The 19,271-nt window shown below is 41.4% G+C and overlaps 1 protein-coding gene across 4 annotated transcripts in view; it reads right to left on the reverse strand.

Annotated features, from left to right (window-relative positions):
- The window catches only part of DCX (doublecortin), a 127,118-nt gene that overhangs the window by 59,337 nt on the left and 48,510 nt on the right, over positions 1-19,271 (reverse strand). For all 4 annotated transcript variants that reach the window (XM_072336730.1, XM_072336728.1, XM_072336731.1 and 1 more), the window contains exons 3-4: positions 18,107-18,497; positions 8,942-9,282 (exon numbers count right to left, since the gene is read on the reverse strand). In XM_072336730.1, coding sequence (XP_072192831.1) covers positions 8,942-9,282; positions 18,107-18,470 — 705 coding nt within the window. In that variant the 5' untranslated portion in view covers positions 18,471-18,497. The remainder of the gene's footprint in view (positions 1-8,941; positions 9,283-18,106; positions 18,498-19,271) is intronic.

Genomic DNA, 19,271 nt, shown 5'->3' on the forward strand with positions numbered 1-19,271 from the left:
GACAGTAGTATCTTCTTTACTGTAAGGGGAGAATTTAGGTTACCCGGACAGCAAGCTGAGCTGCACAGCTATGTAATACTTAGTAAAACATATTTATACAGATAGGTACACATGCATGTACTCACACACACCCTGTTTGCTGTTAACAAGAAACCTAGAGCTGCATCTTAATTCAGAAAAGAGTGACTGTATGTTCACAGGGGAGAGGGTGTGCCTTTCGACTTGGAGCAGCACATGCTCAGTTTATTAGCCATGCTCATTTTTCCTTATTCATTTTAAATTCAGAGCTAAACAAATTTCCAGGAGCAGTCCTGCAATTCCAGCCCTGTGTACTAATTGATTTGCTGCAGCCTGGGAAGCCCCGAGCACAAACTGGAATAGCCCTTAGCTTTTGTGGCTTGCCTTTGCACTTCCCCACATATGCAGGCCTAACTTAGCCAATTCTGAAAATCTGGATGGATTGGGTCCAGCTTTTTTTCTTCTAAACTCCTTTTAGACATGCATTTATTACATTTCTGTGCCAATATTTTTCATCACCTCTGGCAGACCTGGGGGTGGATGGAAGCTGTTATCCTCTGCACATAAGTAAAGCTATCACTTGTCCCATACAGACACGTTTGAATGACACCAGCATTATGTACGAAACACATGGCTGGAATGCTTTGGACAACCTCTCCTGCTCAGTCCGGGCCTTTTGCAACATGGATTCATTTCCTAATACTTCAGTTACATCAAGATGCACATACATACAGAAAACAAAAATCCCTGGTTCCATTCTGTGTGTAGTTTCAGGGACAAGAAAGAAAGAAAATACTGTTGTGTTGGATGATAGCACTATCACACATTCTTACCAGCCTCAATTGCTTGGCTGTGTGCTCCTAGCAATATCTAGTGCAAGCTCTTCTTAAAGCAAAGCATGAGCTGTCTGTCATATCTCTCCACCACTGAGTGAAAACAGCCTATTGATCAAAGGCCAAGAAGAGTTGTGAAGGGTATGGAAGGGAAGCACTGGATTCAGACAAGAAGGATGTGGAATACAAGACCATCCACAATCAGATTATTGAGGTCTCTCATGCTGGGTAAGGTCAGAAGAGTATTTCTTTGCTTGATGCACTAGAGCAGGTAGACAAACATGAGTAAATGTACCAAATATGACACCATTCAGAGCATAAGAACCGAGGATGCAGGCTTGCCAGAATAAACAAGACATTCCCCCAGTACATAGGGGAAAAAAAAACTCCATGTAATTTGCTTTTCTACTATGTCATCAAAATAAGGCATCTACCAAATTCCAAGCATTGAGGTAGATGCTTGCTCAGAATATATACCAGATACCTGCTCCCTCTCAGAGCAGGTGGGACTTCCATTCACGATTCTGGGATTTCTACTTATAGTTCTCAAGGAACCAGAAACTTCTGTTTCATATGATAATATCATTAGTAGTTGAAAAATAAAATGGAAGGCTTTTTCAGCCTGTCTCAGCTCCTGTTATTCAGCCTAATATTCCCTTGCTCATTTTCAGCCTATTTATTCCTAGATAAACCCTCTGGCACTACAGTGAATAATCCTCTTCTCTCCTGGGATTCAGAGTGAAAAGGGAACATGTCACTCTCTATGACAGAAAGAACTGCCAAAATAAAGATGCTGGTGAGGACTGAATTTTTAACATCTATCTCTTTTGGGGTGTGAATAGCACCAGGATTCAGTGATAGGGGCCATGTACTTCTAGGTCATCAGGTCAGATCTGACTGTGTCCTCCAATAATTTTGACAGCCTGCCATCTGTGATATAAGTAGCAGATGTTCATGCAAATCTTGGTCAATACATGTCTGCTAGCAAGGCTTGTATTTCCAGAAGACCAACAGTTTTCAGCAAGCTTCTGGACTTTCCTCACTTTTTTAAGAAGATAATAGATGCATTAGACATTTAGCCCGTGTTTACGGAACAACAAAATGCCAACAAATAATGCTAGAGACCTGCTGGATGCCAAGTGTGAGCACAGCACCTTCCAGAACTGGAGGCCGAGCTAAAGTAATGGCAAAATATCTTCCAAACCTTGCAAGATGATAGGCTTCTTCACTGTCTCCCTCTGCATCTGCACGTGGCCTAGGGATCTTTTTGGAGACAACACCAATTGCAACCATATCAGCTCCAGTGCTTACACGAGAACAGAAGTGATCAAGTCTTAAGCTGCTGAGATCAAACTGCTTCTGCTTTAAAACAGACAGGAATTAGGACTTAGAGGCTGCACGTAGGGCAGCTTCTCAGAAAACAAGTCACCTTCTCCCACCATTAAACTGCACACAACAGAGAAGGATAATGAAAACAAAAATATGTGAAACTGGAAAACAGACTAGAGTCTGTCCATACACTCCAGCACTTCAGTCTGTCCTTGGAGGGGAAAGACACAATTCAACACTTGATTTAACACTACTCCAGAAACAGCTTCCTCAGAGAACTCCAGCCATGGACAGCGGGTCTAAGGCAAAATTTTGTTTATTCCCAGAGCCACCTCTGGCAAGGACTGATCCAAGGCCATGTATGTCAGCTGGTATTTGTCAAAACCCTTGTGACACTATGATCAGCCAAATCCCTGAAGCCGGACATTCTTCAGTCATTTATTTTTAAACAGGCCACGATGCAAATCAATTGATCAGCTATGAGAAATAGAGCTAGAACATAACAGCTTTTGTAGGTATTCAGTAAATGTGTTTAAGTCAGTAATTCTTTATGCCCACAAGGGGTGGAGGGCACCATTCTCAGCTTGCTTCTTGGCAGAAGTTATAATAGCATCAGTACTACAGCTTTAGAGCATTTTTCACTACTGTCTGTAGTTGGCACAGTACTGAAGACACTCGCTAGGTACAGTTTCAGCAACAGTGTCTGATGGGCACACTCTGGGGAAGCCATTAGTATCCTAGACAGGCTCTTTTATCCCTGATTCTGCGGCCCATAGACCAATGTAAACAGAAATTAAGAAGCATAAGGTTTCTGAATAATACCCCAGAAAATCTTCTGAATATTTCATCATTAGTACTTAGATATGCGTTTGTGGAAGCCTGGCTTATTCACTCTAGCATATAATAAAATCCTTAAGGGATACCTGAGGCCAAATTGGTTTTGTCTGCGTTAGCGTCTAGTCGTCGCATGAATCAGGCAAAGCTGAATTTCTAGCTTAGACTAAGAGCTCCCTAAAGATAGGGAACCAGGCTGCCTTGTCTGGCCATGTAAGTGGCTTGGGTTCAGAAGTTCTTCAGCCCATACATTATTACTTACCCTTCTTTGCATGACATGCATTTGCTAGTCATCTCACACAAGCAACCTGATTCGGAGCAGTCTGCAGATGCAATGAGAAGGAATGGAGCATAGAATTAATCCCAGAATGAAGTGACCTATCACAGGGAAGTGCTATGGGCAGAGTCTCTCTGTATTATTCCTCTGGTAGTCCTGAGCCAGACCTGTCCTCTTGATATCAAAACAGGAGGTTTATGAAAGAGCTGCCAAATCTCAGCAGCTAACAAAAAAAGGTCTGGGAAAAAGATGCAGAGCAGATACAGTCTCACTGTTATGACTTTAGGCAGCAGGAAGGGAAGACAGGACTCACCTGTCCCTATTAGTGCCAGCCCTGGCAGAGCCTTTTGCAGGATGCAGGAAAAAAAGGCACACTCACCTCCTATTCATACCTCCCATTAGTTCTGAGGGTAAATCTTGCCCAGCTTTTCACAAGTGAATTAAGCTACTCTGTTCTGGGGTTATTTGAATGGAGCCTTTCAGAATCCAAATGGGCAGTTACAAAGTCTCATAAGGACAAGATATTTCACATTGTACTTCTCAACATGTCTACACCTCAACATCTTTGCATGTTCCATCATGCAAACCAATTTGTTTGCTTTGTAGCCTTGAACCTCATGCCTCAGGGCATAAATTAACAAACTCCGGGGCTCTAAGGGGATTTCTTTATTTATTTTTACCCCTGATCTTTCAGCAATGTCAGATGTTACTAGATATGCCATGGGGCTATTCACCTTCTTGAACATCAATTACAAATCACAGCAGTTGGAAGTGTTTGTATATTTTGGTACAAACCCTATTCTGAGTCATATTAATTAAAGCTCATTAATACAATCAATACAACTACATTATCCTGGCAATAGAGATTAGTCCATTTCTAGCAATGGCACTTGAGTGGTGAATTTTTTACTGCTTTGTTTCCAAATACCAGGTTAAAATCTGTGCAACAGCTCCAAAGTTTGTTTGGTTTCTCCCACGCAACTTGCATGAATGCATCCAGGGTACGTTTTTACTAGTAGTACAGCACAAAAAGCTGCTTTACCAACTACTTTGTTAGCTGTTATCTGAAAATATCAACTTTTAACATGTTGTGAGCTTAGTCATCCTGCTCCTTCCTCCCTGCAGCTGCTGCCCTTCCTCAATGCAAATCATCTAAAATGAAATGGCAATTTCTCCTCTGGACAGGAAAGGTGGGCTGTGTATTTGCATCAGGTAGATAAACTCCACTCATCACTGCCACAAGAAATCCTTATCAAGGAAAAGATCGCCAGAAGGGTTCATTTTATTAAGACTAGAAATTATTTTGAGAGCATGGTCACAAGTACCGTGACATATAAATGTATATAATTTCATTTGGTGTGACAGCTAACACTCAGATGGAATAGAAGCACTTTGTCTGGGCTAGATAAAAGCAAATAAATAGCATATGCATGACCTCTCCCTGTGCTTGAAGATTTTAAAATCCAAAGGAGGTGACTGTATGTCACTATGACAAAAAAGGCATTCAGTTTTCCTGCTTGTTGACCAGAACATCTATGGGGAACTGGAGGCTACAAGCTCTCTCCCACCTGAACAGTACATTTTTTTTCTGCTTATTCAGTGATTGTGTACTTAGTTAAGACATGACAATACATCTGCTAAAGAAAAACAGAAGGAATTTGCATTAAAAAAAAAATAAAAATGAAAAACAGGTTATTTTCTTTTGCTAGATCTCTCTGTATGTATTCTGAATTACTAAGACTTTGGAATTCAAGACAGCTTAGGAAAAGAGAAGTTCAGTATGGACAAAAGACATTAACTTTTTCACAGTTAATTTCTTAAAGCAGGAATAAATGCTGATAGACATTGCCTGCAAAACAAGATATAGAAGGCAGAAGATGGGCGCTGGGCTGTCAGTCATGAAATCGCTTCCTCTCTCCTGTACAGCTATTTATTGTACAGCACAGTAAAAGAAGCTCAAGCACAAATGGGACAGTATGTCTATACAGCATTTGCAAGGTCTACTTCAGACTACTGCATTCAAAATATTTGAATGCAACTTCATCCACAGTGTCAAATTCTGCTTTCTAATTCAGTTTAACTACATGAGGCAGAAACTGTCATCGTGTGTTTATAAAGCAGTCGGTGCTCCCAGGAATCCAGACTTATTTGGACGTTGGATATAACTGTAGCAGTTTAAAAAAGAGAAAGAATCTGCCCATACAACTCGTTTATGACATGACCCACAAGTCAGATCAACACACACCCATATACACATACACACAGATTGCATTATATGTATCTCAGCATAATAGGAGCTGCAGTCATGAAACAAAGCGCTGGATTTGATCGACTGTTTTTTGTTTAATGCACTGAGTTCCTTGGCAGATACTACATTCTATGTGGCTGTGACAGTTGAAAAGGTAGATCTGTATTGTGATCCTGTCATGACTCTTCCTTGGTCAACAGTTTGAAGCTCCTTTGGAGTTCTAGGCTTTTTGTCAATAAGGTGGTGATATACTCCAAGGAGAAAAGGAGCAGACAGAGAAAGCACAAAGCACTAAAACTGTATGCAAGAGTAAGTAAAGTAAGCTACTTAAACACAAGATGTTTATTTTGCAGTTTCAATACGGTAGTAGTATTCAAAAGGGCAACAACCTGAGATATAACAAGAAGCAAACTTCCTTAAAAAAAAATCCAACCCACTGTTGTTTTAAGTGCTACATTCATTCAAATATACCTCATCCCATCCAGCTCTCAATTAACCACTTTCTCATTCCAAATGCAGGTCCGCAGTGCATAGAAATATGATTATCTACATACCAGTCTATCACTGCCACTACTGCCTGTATTTCTAAAGCATCTTGATTACTCTACTGATGAGCACCATGGAAGTGCCTATAAATAAAATAATCATCTCTCCTCATTAAGTTACAGTTCATGGAGTGGGGAAAGATGATTTTCCTTTGTACGTTCCTTTTGTAAATTGTATCATTTCACAGCAGAGGGTGTAATGTGCCTCTGATGACACTCAAAGAGACGGACTGTCAGGATTCTTGTCAGTATTTCAGCTTTGAGCAGCTTGCACTTTCGTATGAATATTTTCTCCTGAAAATAAAGAACTATTCATGAGAATTAGGCATTCAAGAATCTTTATTCTAATGCCAGAATCAGACATGCAAAAACCTTTAATATCACACTAGAAGGTCAGATTTTATGGGGCAGTACGTCATGGAAACCCTAACTGCAAACACTGCTCAAAGCAGAAGCTTCTGGCTTTAGCTTGCAACACTGAGAACATACATGGGTAGGAGATTTCAAATAAGCTTAGATTAAAATATAAGCATTGAAGGAAACATTCCAGTAAGAACAAAGCACTGGTAAAACAGATTTGCTCCTCAGGGACCTCCAACAGTAATTGATGCCACAAATATCAAACACTGCATGACTGTCAAATTACAAAATCTCATTGGTCTCATTAACTGCACTACAAAATGTACATTTGTATGCAGTAAAGCTGCTGGTGGTACCTAACACATAATGTAATACCACGTTTCATAAAATGGTAAATTTTAAAGCTAGTAAAACTAGTTAGATGTGGTATCTTCCATTAGACTTAACTGAAATCAGATTTCTGTGGCAAAACATGATGATGAAATTTTCAGGTTGCCCCAAGGAATGAAGTACAAAATTTAGCCACCATTCTCTATGCATCTCTGAGGCTGACATGAGGAGAGCAAGGTTGCTTTCCTTCAAGAGCCATATATTGTGGCTTCTATGCATTTGCAGTTGTAATTGCTAAATTACGTAGATCTTAGTGCTGTATGCTCAGACATGTCCCCATGAAAGGCAGCCACTCCAGCACCAGACTGCACTCTGCCCCACAGCAGCGCTACTCTAGGCAATCTGTGACTTAAGAGAAAGCAGCACTTCCCAAATCTCCACTTAAGAATTAACATTAACAACAGAATTTCCCAAGGTGGTACAGCCAACAGCCCATAAACACAGTCCAGCTTATGAGCTGATTCAGCCTTGCTTACCATTGGAAGTGGAAGGGAAAACATTGTTTATTCCTGCAAATAGTTTAAAGGCAGAGAAGAAGATGGCTTCCCAATGGAGCACGCTCCAAGAATTTCCATGCTTCATCCAAAGATGCATCTAATCTCCAAATTTTCAGCTGTTCTCAAAGAATAGAGGCAAAATACTCAACCAGATTAAGACTGTCATCCTCACCACTGTGAGCGCAACAAGACAGCATAAGGAGACAATAGGTTTGGGGTCAGACCCATCCATTAAGCCTTCTTTAAAGCTGCTGCGATTCAAGATACATGGCCCTGTGCCCACATATGATTTTCCTCAGTGCAAAAGAATCATTTGTCCCTCTTCTCCCTCTTCTCACAGCCACATCCAGTGTTCCCAGTACATCACACATCCTGTATCACTACAGCATGCTACTGTACAGTCAGCTTAGCTGGAAAGTTGCCCACCCGTGTATGTCGTGTAAGCTGTATGACTTACAATGAAACAAGTGCCAGGCTGAGGCAAGTGGAAAGAAAACCTTTGGTGGGCAGCTGAGATTTTTTATGTTTGAAACTGTAAGCAGCCACTAACTGATGTACAGGATGCAAAGATACTTACGTGCACAGGCTGGGACAAAGCAAGAGCTACATTCAGCTCACAGACACTGTATTTAGACTTGGACATTTTATGAACCAATGTTGGGTGCTGAATGGATGAACATTTTCATTTGTAAAGGCTGTATGTTGGCTGGACTCACTGCCTAGTGTTGGCAAGGTATTTGAATAATTTTCTCCAAAGATAGGAGAGCTAATCTAAAGCAATAGCATAAAACCCTAGAATAGCCAGTGCCCAACTTTAACAAAAGAGCTAGAGTAAGAAAAAAGATACAAAAATAAGATTCTCTCTTAATTACAGCAGACTCACAACCATTAAATCAAGATCAGAATTTTCCTTGAAGAAGAATCTAGTTCTTCCCAGTCCCCAAAGCTATCCTCCACATTCTTTTAAGGGTTTTCATAGATATAGTAACATGCAATGCCTCACTGCTGTGTAGCTGCTAACAAGAGACAGATGTTTATTTCAGTTCCAGGAAAATGTAGACACGAAGCACATTATGATGACCATCTAAATATTTTTGACCCAAGACCCATTCTGCACATTATCTATTCATGTATTTAGTCAAGAAGATGCAATGCAGTTCCATACTTTTACTCCTAATTATTGAGAGCATACATAGTTAACTGCTTCATCTTAGCAAGGCCACAATGGAAAGCAAGGCAAGTCAAGCAACTTATTTTCACTTAGTGAATCCAAAGCCTGAGAGCTCTTGTAATTACTTCAGAGCCAAAACAACTGGTGGCCATAAACCAAACTCCCCATGTTATTTATTTAGCTAGTCCAGAAGACACACTGCATGTTGGCGTGCAGAATGGAGCATCTGTTTCACTCAGACGGTTGGCTACATTCTTCACTTGTTATTAATATCAGTGAAAATTTAGTAACTTAACCACTGGCATGGGAAGTCTGACTTCTAAGAGAACAGATGGCAGTGATCATTTCAGGTTAATTTTAGGCTTCAGCAATTGTTCTGAGTCAGCAAAGCATCAAGATGAGAGGAAAAGAAAAAGGCAACATCTGTAAAATCTCCTACCTGTTTTCCATCCAGAGTATACAGCTTTTTGACCACACCAGTCTCCAGCTTTATAGCTTCAGTGATATCAGTGAGAACTTGCTCAAACGAATGGGCGGTCTTCTTGTTCAAGAGCACGCGAACTGCCTTCCGGGGCTTCACCCCACTACGGATGATGGTTACCAGCTTGGGACGCACAAAATCTTTGTTCTCCTTTGCCTGGGCGCTGTTGCTGCTGGCCAGAGACTGAGGTGCTTTCTGGTTAGCAGATGTCTTCACATTGACAGACCAGTTGGGATTGACATTCTTCGTGTATTCCACCTTCTTGAAGAAGTTGTCAGATGAGCACACGTAACTCTCCCCTTTCAAAAGAAATGAATACCAGTATAACACAGTTCTTACCGTAAGACTGCTGAGAAACAGACAATACCCATTTTTCCCCCATTAGCTATGTAAAATATTCATCACAGTTTTCGTTATAACTTCAATGACATCTTATTATTAAAACATTGCATGAATTTTTTTATTTCATATTTATGTTTATTTAAAATATGATTTAGCATTTCCCCAAAGTAAGCAGGTCAGACAACTAACATCAGCAAATACACTCTGTTACTTAGTCACATAAACCTGAGATTAAATAAGATTGAGATTTGTAAAGGCATTTGTTACCTGAAGATGCAACTAAGCTGTCTAAATGTTCATAAACATCTAATTCATTTAATCATCTAAACTATTTTGCAAATCGGCGAGCTTCTTCTCTATCTTTACAGACATCCTATCATCCCCTCCCAAGAGGATATCAACATCCATCCACAAAGTACCTGTTTTGTAAAGGCTGAAGAATTATGAAAATCCAGTACTGAACAATCTTTGTCAAAAAGCAGCTTTGATAAATCTAGCAGGCATAACAAATACTCTTCATTTAGTGTCAGTGATTTATTAGTCAGACCTAGTGGTAGCTGAGATAGAACACTATACCAAATACCTCTGTTCGCTTTAAAATGGCTGGTACCAATCAAAAAGTTCAAATATAGACATAGTAGAGAAGGGTGAAATGTTACACAGTCTATTAGTAACTCACTGGGAAAAAAGAAAAAGAAAATGAAAAAATGCCCTACCCTATCCCATCCAAAATTAGTTTCAAGCTTCATCTGTAGGATGAAGGATTCTATCTACCTAAGGTTTTAAAATCACCTTAAAGAAGGATTTGTAGGAGCTTCTTTGGGGCCTGCAAGTCTGATGGATCCTAGAGGATTTATTACTAGAATGAGACTGTAAAACAATCTCCCTAAGGGAATGTAGCTGTCTAGTCTGAAATGACTCAGGCTGCTGAGCATTTGAGGATGCACAGAAACAAATACAAACAAACAAAAAAACCCCACAGTGCTGGAGGAAAAAGCCTTTGTCCTTTATCTCACCATTAGATAAAATTTTAATAGGAACTGAAGAGATAAAATGGGCACCTGCAGGATCTTGTGAAGTTTCTTTTGGTGTTTTGTTGGACTGATCCTACAGTTCTTCAAGTATTGTGATAATTAAATCTATATTTTGATATCAAGGCCATTTTGAGTAAGGAAAAATCCTTCTTCATATACACAGAGTGGTTGCACTTTCTTATCTGTTACTTCCTGCAAACTCTATGGCCTGGATATCTTTGAAAAGACTGCCCAGCATCTGAATCTTTTCAATATGGAATCTTTCTGGACAGGATTTCGTATCTATTTGGTAAAGGTGTAAATATAAGAAATATAACAAGTCTCGTGATGGATACTATTTATCAACTAGCCTACTTCAGACTAATGTAACCCCAGCGGGAGGCTCTGTTGGCTTGGACAATCTATGGCCGGAATACGCATGCTCTCAGCAGAACTCTGATAACTGCCCATATAGCACCCAAGGCTGAAGCTCCTTAGCACCTCATTTTTCTTGAATTTGACTCAACAGAAGCAAAAGTACCCCACAAAGTTCCATACATTATGAAGAATGCCCACTGGAGTTACTGATTGTTTTCCAGGAACGCTGTAGTTGTTAAATCTTTCTGATTAATAAGTGATAAGCCATTGTTTATTTATCTGCTTCAGCCAGGCAACATCTGGTGCAGAGCAGGCCCATGCTTCTCAACACTCTCATAACTGAGTACGAAGCACAGCAATGAGTTTGAGATGCTCAAACTGGGGAATTAGCCCTCCTAAGAACCTGAGCCTTCTCAAGCCGATAAATCCCAGGCAGCAGAGCCTTTGGGAGCATGCTGAACAGAACAGTAACATTATGCTTTGAGAAAAGGGATTTCTGCACCTAAATGCAAGATGAGGAATAAGTGATTTGAATCCCATTCTCACCTCTGCCCTTCTGTGAAAGGTTCTGACCTGTGCCTCTGCTTCTCTACCTGAAAAATAGTATCAGTCAGCTACCAAAGGGGTGCCAAGCTTGAGTATAAGTTGTTTTTACATAGTATTCTGGGAGACCACAACTAAATGAAGTGTGTGTGTGTATATATATATGTATATATATATATATATGTAGATATATATATAAAATCATACAATCATAGAATTACTCAGGTTGGAAAGGACCTCAAAGATCATCAAGTCCAACCACAGCCTAACCATAGTACTCTAACTCTAAGAACCCTCTGCTAAATCATATCTCTGAGCACCACATCCAAAAGGCTCTTAAACACATCCAGGGATGGTGACTATGCTGAGTTCTATAAAAACATGAAGTCTTAGTTATTTCTCATAAAGAAGTTCCACATTTTAAAGAGAGTTTAAGAGATGATTGGTCTGTTTAGGAGCATGCTGTTATTCTTAATTCCAGATGAATCCTTTGAAATTCTTCACTGCACCATGTAGTTGCTTAGTGTACTTAGAACAGCAGACAACAAAGGCAATAATGACATAATGCGATACAGCTAAACTTTGCTTCCATAAATGCAGTGCTAGGTACTTGTGGATAAAACTTCCAGGTTATGCTCAAAGTCACAAGTGGAAAATATCATCTGTCCTTTCTCACTTTGTTTTATTTAACCTGATCCCTAGCAGATACTTTACTGAATTCTAAAACAGACCAGAAATTTGCTTAGAGTGGCACTGATCCACCCTTCAGAACTGTGGCTCTTCTAGCATCATTTCCATACTTATAGCTGTATAGCTCCCAGGAAAAAGCATTTCCATCTTCCTGGACCCACAGATATAACCTGAAGTGTTAATTTCAATTTAAATTAACTACAATTTATGCCTTTCCAAGCTCGGGTTTTGGCTGTCAAATCATAACCATGCCAATGAAGTTTCTCAGTAAGACACACCCCTTTTACCTGCCAGCCAGGAACAATTGCTATTTCATTTTATGCAGCAGAGTTTCACCCAAATTTTACCATAAGGCAGTGGTATAATCAAGCAAGAATGGTCTGAAGTTATCTGAACTTTCCAGTTTGAATATGTGTACTGTGGCCATAGGTTCCCCAAGGAGAGAAATCATAGGGGAGAATATTTCTAGCAGAGAGGATTGGTTTCTCTGCTACATCAACCTGCAGATGAGTCTGTAATGAGAATTCAAGGTGTGCAGTTGTGCCAGAAATATAACTGATAAGCACAGTATGGTTGTAAAAGAGAATAACAAAGAAAGGGGAGGAAACAGATACGAGATTCAGTCAAGGGCAAAAGAAATAACTCCAAGAAATACATTACTCCCTGGCCCTGAACATAAAACCTGTGCACAAATATTTTCAGGAACATATCTTCAGACAACAAGCAGCTGTGCGCACATGCAGAAACACAGCTGGAACCATGAGAAAGTACAATGGACAGCCATTTTGCTGCTTCCAAAAACCCAAAAAGAAAATTTCACATAGGGGTGGAGGCTTTGGTAAAGAGAAGTATCATCCTGGGCAACATCCAAACTGCTGCTGAATATGGCACTACAGGCATGAGAGCAGTGGTGCTAATAACAGCATTTTTCTAGTGCAGCGCTAGGTCAGCACAAGATGCCCTCTCTGGACTGCAGAGCCAAAGCCCTGCAGGATGTTGCGCACTTGCCATCATGGCAGTGTACTCCAGTGGTGTCACTGTTTACTACTGCACCATCAGACCAGCTAGGGCATTTATTTATTCTTTCTATCCTACTGTTAGCAATAGATGGACTGACTGTAGAGCTTTTACCACAAGTCAGCATATTTGCCAATTGAAGCCAAGGTTTGTATCATACAACTGTACTGGCTATACGTGCATTACACATCACTTTGCTGCTAATTTGGTAGAAGCACAAGGCGATTAGATTCTTCAGCTCCTAAAGAAGGGATGATCTCAGCAAAGATAAGGTTAGCCTTAGAGAAGGTTTCTTAGAGATTCTAAACTCAAGACGAGCGCTAAGCCTTCAACCCTCTTAGAACAGCTTCTTTTGACAACACTAAAAATGACAGGCTGTACTTTTCAGGGGGGACTAAGGAGGGGAAATTATCCTTTCTCAGCATGCACCAGCAAGTTTTGCATGCACCAGCAAGTTTTCAGGTATAATGAATTCTGTGCAGAAGTTAAGAAAAATTGGAAAAGCTGGATTGAGGCCATTTTGAAAGTCTATCTGCTAGCAGTTATTCCAAAAACAGTCTCTATAGACTGCAGTCAATTATTTTGGTTATTAGCTCTACTGCCTCAAAGTTGAAACTTTGCTACTGTGCCCAGCTTTCATGTTCCATGGGATTTACTATGACTTCAGTAGGAATTAAGTGGACTTAACTTCTCACAGAGTTCATTCTATATTGTGTTAAAATAGGCCCTTGAATTCAAATGCACGAATTTCCTGCTACTTTGTGCACTGAAAATGATCTTCTGCCTCAAGACCTACTTCACCATGGCAAAAGGAAAATCATGGAAGAGCATGATTGCCAAGTTGCCTTCACAACTACATGATAAAGAATTCACCATGCCAAGTTATATACAGGGACCAAGCTAGTCCTACTGTGGTAGCTCAGATGAGCAAGGAAATAAAACAGAACAATAATATGTGTTGTTATACAGTATATAATTAACGAGGCTCTCAGGATAACAGTCACAGAAAACAATGTCAAGTTACCAAGGTTTCAATATTGGCCTATTGGAGCTTCAGCATGCGACACAAACTGGAACATGCATACACTGGGTGGAGACTTCAATGTGCTTCCTACCAAACCCTCAGTCCCAACACGCACCAGGCTCTGTACAGCTCCAAGGCAGAGCCTCTCCTGTGACTACTTTAAACATTCCTGGACAAGATTTTAGAAGAGACTCTCCAGGGTATGACAGGATATAAAAGCTTGGAAATGCTTCCTCAAATATCTTACATAACCCAAGAACATTCGCAATGAAACCCCACTGAACAAAACGTAATACTATTCAGATTTTTCTGATGATTAAAATAAGGCAAGAGCTCATTTCAGACCAGAACAGCCCAGCACAGGACAAGAGTATAAATCCACTATATAATGGCCCCTCTGACCCTGGCTAATGGCCCTGGCACACCAAGAGCTCACAAAGGAAAAGCTCTACAGCTTGAGAGACATACTGTCTCTCAAATATTAATTTCAATCCATAGTTTGCATTTTTGGCTTTACCTACCATGCCTCACCTATACTATATTTGTATTCAGTATAGGTTTATTTCATATTTCTTTTTGACCCTCACCATATGCTACAAAGAAGACTTTATTCACAAAAAAATTGGACTCTACAAACAGGACTAAAGTCAAGTTTACAATAAAATACATGGTGCCTCCAGACCCCTGACCAGACTGAAAAAGACTGAGGAAGGGAACAAACTTAAACAAGAAAGCTCAAAACCTGACTGACTTCTTCTGTCCTATGGAATCAGGACAAAAAATACAGGCTGTCATCCTCCATCTCAGTTCCTCAATGGTAATATCACCTTCCTGAACCTTGACATATTCAGACTACAACGTCTCCGGCAGGGAGTTTCCTAAGCCTTGGTCACTAGAACTCATTATAAATGAAAGGAATAAAGTTCACCTGGTGTTCTTTTCCAAAGCTCGTTTATTGACTAGAACAACCATGCTAGGTAGAAGCACTTGGGCACAATATTCACTCCTGACTCAAAGAACATGCAACTGGAGGATACTGTCAGCAATTCATGTACAGTCAGGATGAGGTGAACAGTGAATAGGATGCTCTACTGTATTAAATCAGCATCTAGATAGAGTACAGTTCTAAACAACAGCAGTATGTACTTCTGCATATTTACAGATGCATTAAAACTGATGATGAAAGCAAGGAGTCGAGATTAAGACAATGAATGCAGTGAATGAAGAATGATAGAAACAAAATGCGACCAGAAGAGTAGAAGAGACTTCATTTGTTCCACCTTAGACAGATTTTGTTCATGTGAAACATCTGCTGTCTTGCAGTTGCTGGTATTATGCAGTACCATTCTCTACCCTACAGAAGTACATTCAGACTATACCATATCAACACATTTTTAATCATGCAGAATAATCAAGTACCTTGCATATAGTGTGAAAGTCTATTGGTGATTTATGAGCTACTGAAAATCAAACTGAAATTAGCCCCCCTCCAATGTCTTCATTTCCTAGGTTCTACTTATTTATTGGAAATTACAATAATAAATGAGTCGCCTTTTAGCAACTAAAACTGCTTCAGTTGCTCTCAGACTCTAACCAGAAAGCTAATTATATGGCAAACATACTGTCAAGTGTCTGTACAGTTTTGCACGCCACAGTGCAAATATGCTAAGTTCTGTTATTTTTCATGTGTACCTCGTACACAGTTACACAAACACACAGAGCAGTAGCATAGTTCAACAAAGGGTTGTTTGCAACCGTGGTCTTTATGTTGCTCCAAGATGGCCTTTCTAAGCTAGCACTATGGGAGTATTATCATTAAACTGTTAATAACAGCTGATAGACCTACTTTTGCATTTCAAGACACTAGATTTTTTTTGCCTCATTCTGCTCAGATTGTATTTTCCTAGCTGATGCTCTGCTTGGGATACTGCAACACAGACAATCCCATTTTTGTTTCAGTGTCACATCTTCAGTGCTGTTTTCAGACCCTGTCTTGGTAGAACAAAGCCAGAACCCAAATGTCAGTGCCTCCTGCCTATACCTCAACCAGTAAAACAATGTATTCTGAAGAACTAGGTACTTTCTGCAGCACAAATTTTGTTGTAAAACAAGTGTAATTATTTAAGTCTTGTTAACTTCTGACAAAAAGAAAGAAAAAAAGAAAGAAAAAAAGAAAAAAAAAAAAGAAGGGCTGAGAGCTGTCATTAGGGATAGGCTGTGGCCATATTAAAAGAGATGAGAAAAAGATGGCAGAATCTCTGCCATAAGGGGAGGCCACACCCCTGTTTGACAGCTGTATTGTAACTCAGCTGAGAATAACTCTACAAGGATTGCATCATCTCCATGAAAAGCGTTAACTTGTTCCAAGTGAAACCCTTCTATGAAAAATGTTATTTTTCCATTGTGTGCTTTTCCCCACAAACTATTTTGGGGAAATGAGATCCCACTTGACGATAAGGAAAAGAGACTAAAGTCAAGGTCACATGGCAATTCCCTGCTGAGGTTGCCCCAGCAATTCAGGGGCTTACATTACTGTCGTATTAAAGCAGAAGCTTCGTGGTTCTTCTGATCACCACATCTCCCAGATCATCTACTTGGAAGAAAACAAAGAAGAGAGGAAAGCACCTCTCCTGCAATGAGATAATCAGGGTATTCCAGGCCCAAACAAAGGATGGAGTGTCTGAATTGGTCCAGGAAGAGAAAAGCAGAGTAACTGTGGGCATTCTCCATGCGCCCTGCTCAAGCTATGCCACCAGCAGAGCTCACCTGTGGCTGTGCCTCAGGCAAGGATGCAGGAATGGCCATGCAGTGATTTTTGCCCTGGGCATCCTCCTGGCAGCACCCACAGCAGCAACCCACCACTGCAGGGGCTGAGCTCCATAGTAACTCCTTCATCCCATAGCCCAGGTGAAGCTCAAAGGAACAGGCACACTGCCAGCCCCTCTAAAAACAGAGAGGCACCAAGCATCTCCTGTACACTCACACCTTTTTTTCCATGCATGAGATGCCTTCCCACACTTTCCCACAAAACTACCACAGCAGCCTGGCCCACATCAGCACACAGTCTCTGTAGAAACACTCCTGAAATACACTTCCTTGCACACGCACGCTCCATTTGGACATTCAAATATACCTACCTTCTATACATGCCCAATTTGGACATTCCAATATACCTACCTTCTATACATGCCCCACATGAACCCTACTCATACACAGCATATGAGCCCCCCCCCCCAACACTCCTTCATTACACATCACTATGCAGCAATACTCCAGCACCACCTCTTACACACAAAGCCCATCATCCCACTACAACATTCCCTGAGCGTAATCCCTCCAACACTCCCCCTGAGCATGAACCCCCTCCAGGAACCTTCCTTACAACTTCTCCCGCACATCTCTATGTATAAAACCTCAGATTTCACCAAGTGAAACCCCTCTCAACACTCCCTATCCATGTACATGTGTTGATCTTTAATTGCCCCCTGAACACAATGCATGAGCTCCTGACACACCCCTCAACCCTCCTCAAATGCTGTCTGAGCCACTAACATACCCCCTTAAACACACTCACCCACTCCCCCATCCCAACATTCCGTAACCCCCTGCACATCTCAGCCAATGCTCCCATACACATTGTTCACGAGCCCTACACACTGCACACCCTTACTACACACTGTGCATAAATCCCTCCTACCCCCATCATACATTGTGCAGAAATCTTGTTACATACATACTGCATGACCCCACCACACATACTATCATAGCACTTTCTACTTTCATGCATCCAACCCCCGTGGGACCCTAGCCCAGTCCGGACAGACACAGGGATGCCCTCAGACAGCCCCTTCAGCCATGCATGCAGCCATGTCTAGTCGAGAGTAAGACACACCCCTCAAGCTCTGCATCTGCACTAGAGTGAGCATGCTGGAGGCACCCTGAGGGCTGCCACACTGCTCTGCATCTCTGTGCAGGGAATAAGCGGGGGCAAGTTCAGCACAGAGGGGCAGAAGCATCCCCAGGCCTGCAGGAAATGTGACCTTAAGAACAGGCAGAAGTGGTGTAGCCCCCTTCCCACCCCGCCTCCTCACTGCACCAGCCAGCAATGCCAATTACCTTCCTCCAGCTCATCCATGCTTCCAATCTTCCGCGATCCATCAATGGTGTAAATGTAACGGACTCCCTGAGGCAGATTAATGTTGTCAGACAGGGACCGGGTCAGGTCAGCCAGGAGAGCATCAAAACTTCGGAAGCGGTCGGAAGACACAGCATATACAATTCCCTTGAAGTAGCGGTCCCCGTTGCGATAGAAACGCACCTTCTTGGCTTTCTTCTCATTACTCAGTGCCTGTAAGGTCCTGGTTCTGTAGAAGCTACAATGAGCACTGTGAGTGGGGCTGGGCAACCCATTCATACGTGAGCCTCGCATGTTTCTGGACGCCTTGTCTCGTTCGTCAAAGTGTCCAAAATCAAGTTCCATAGTTTGGTGAACCCTAAAGATCTGAAGCTGAGCAGGAAGATGGGGAGAAAAGGAGTGTGAAAAGGACAGGTTAGAGCCAAGCAGAGCAACAGTCCAGCAAGAAAAATGACACTAATGTGAGAGCTGCATCTGGAGCAGGCCAGATTTATTTGGGAAGCATCCCCTCCCCTGACCCAGATTTGTATTGATTCTGGGGACTGAGGGTAGGAGGGGTCCTCGCTGTGAAAGGGATCCAATTACTAGGGCCAGGGAACATATTGCTAGACAGCAGTCTGCTCCTGCACCTGGGAGTTTTCAAAGTGTAGTAAATTGGGACTTGAGGCCAAAGAGAGTTGCATCTCAGCCTCCAAAAACTCATCCAAACACCAGTTGGCAGTGAATTAAACCTCTGAGCCCTGTGAGGTTTCCTTTGGCAACAGAAAACAAGGAGATCCCAGTGAGTCAGCCCTTCAATCTGTCGAATCACGGAAGGAATCAGAGCATCTGAATATTTAACATTAGAATAAACTGGTATTTATGAAAGAATGGTCGCAGGGGACTAAGCAGTTTCTTTGTGACAGCCTGTTCAATAAGGGTTAACAATGAGATCCATCCCACCCCTCCCCCTATCCGCAGCCCCCTCCTAGCCCATCAATCAATTCCCAGGACCAGCCTACATCTCTAAGAAGAAATGACTGGAAAGAAAAATCTGTCATTGAAATGAGGCTTCTATGAGCTCTTTTCAGCAGCCTGAGCCTCCTCTGAATTGCATTTCTGCTCCCCATTTAATGAGGAAGAGAAAATAAAGAAGCTATTTCCAAC

This window comes from Excalfactoria chinensis, chromosome 4 (genome assembly GCF_039878825.1).
Source record: "Excalfactoria chinensis isolate bCotChi1 chromosome 4, bCotChi1.hap2, whole genome shotgun sequence".
Classification (NCBI taxonomy): Eukaryota; Metazoa; Chordata; class Aves; order Galliformes; family Phasianidae; genus Excalfactoria; species Excalfactoria chinensis.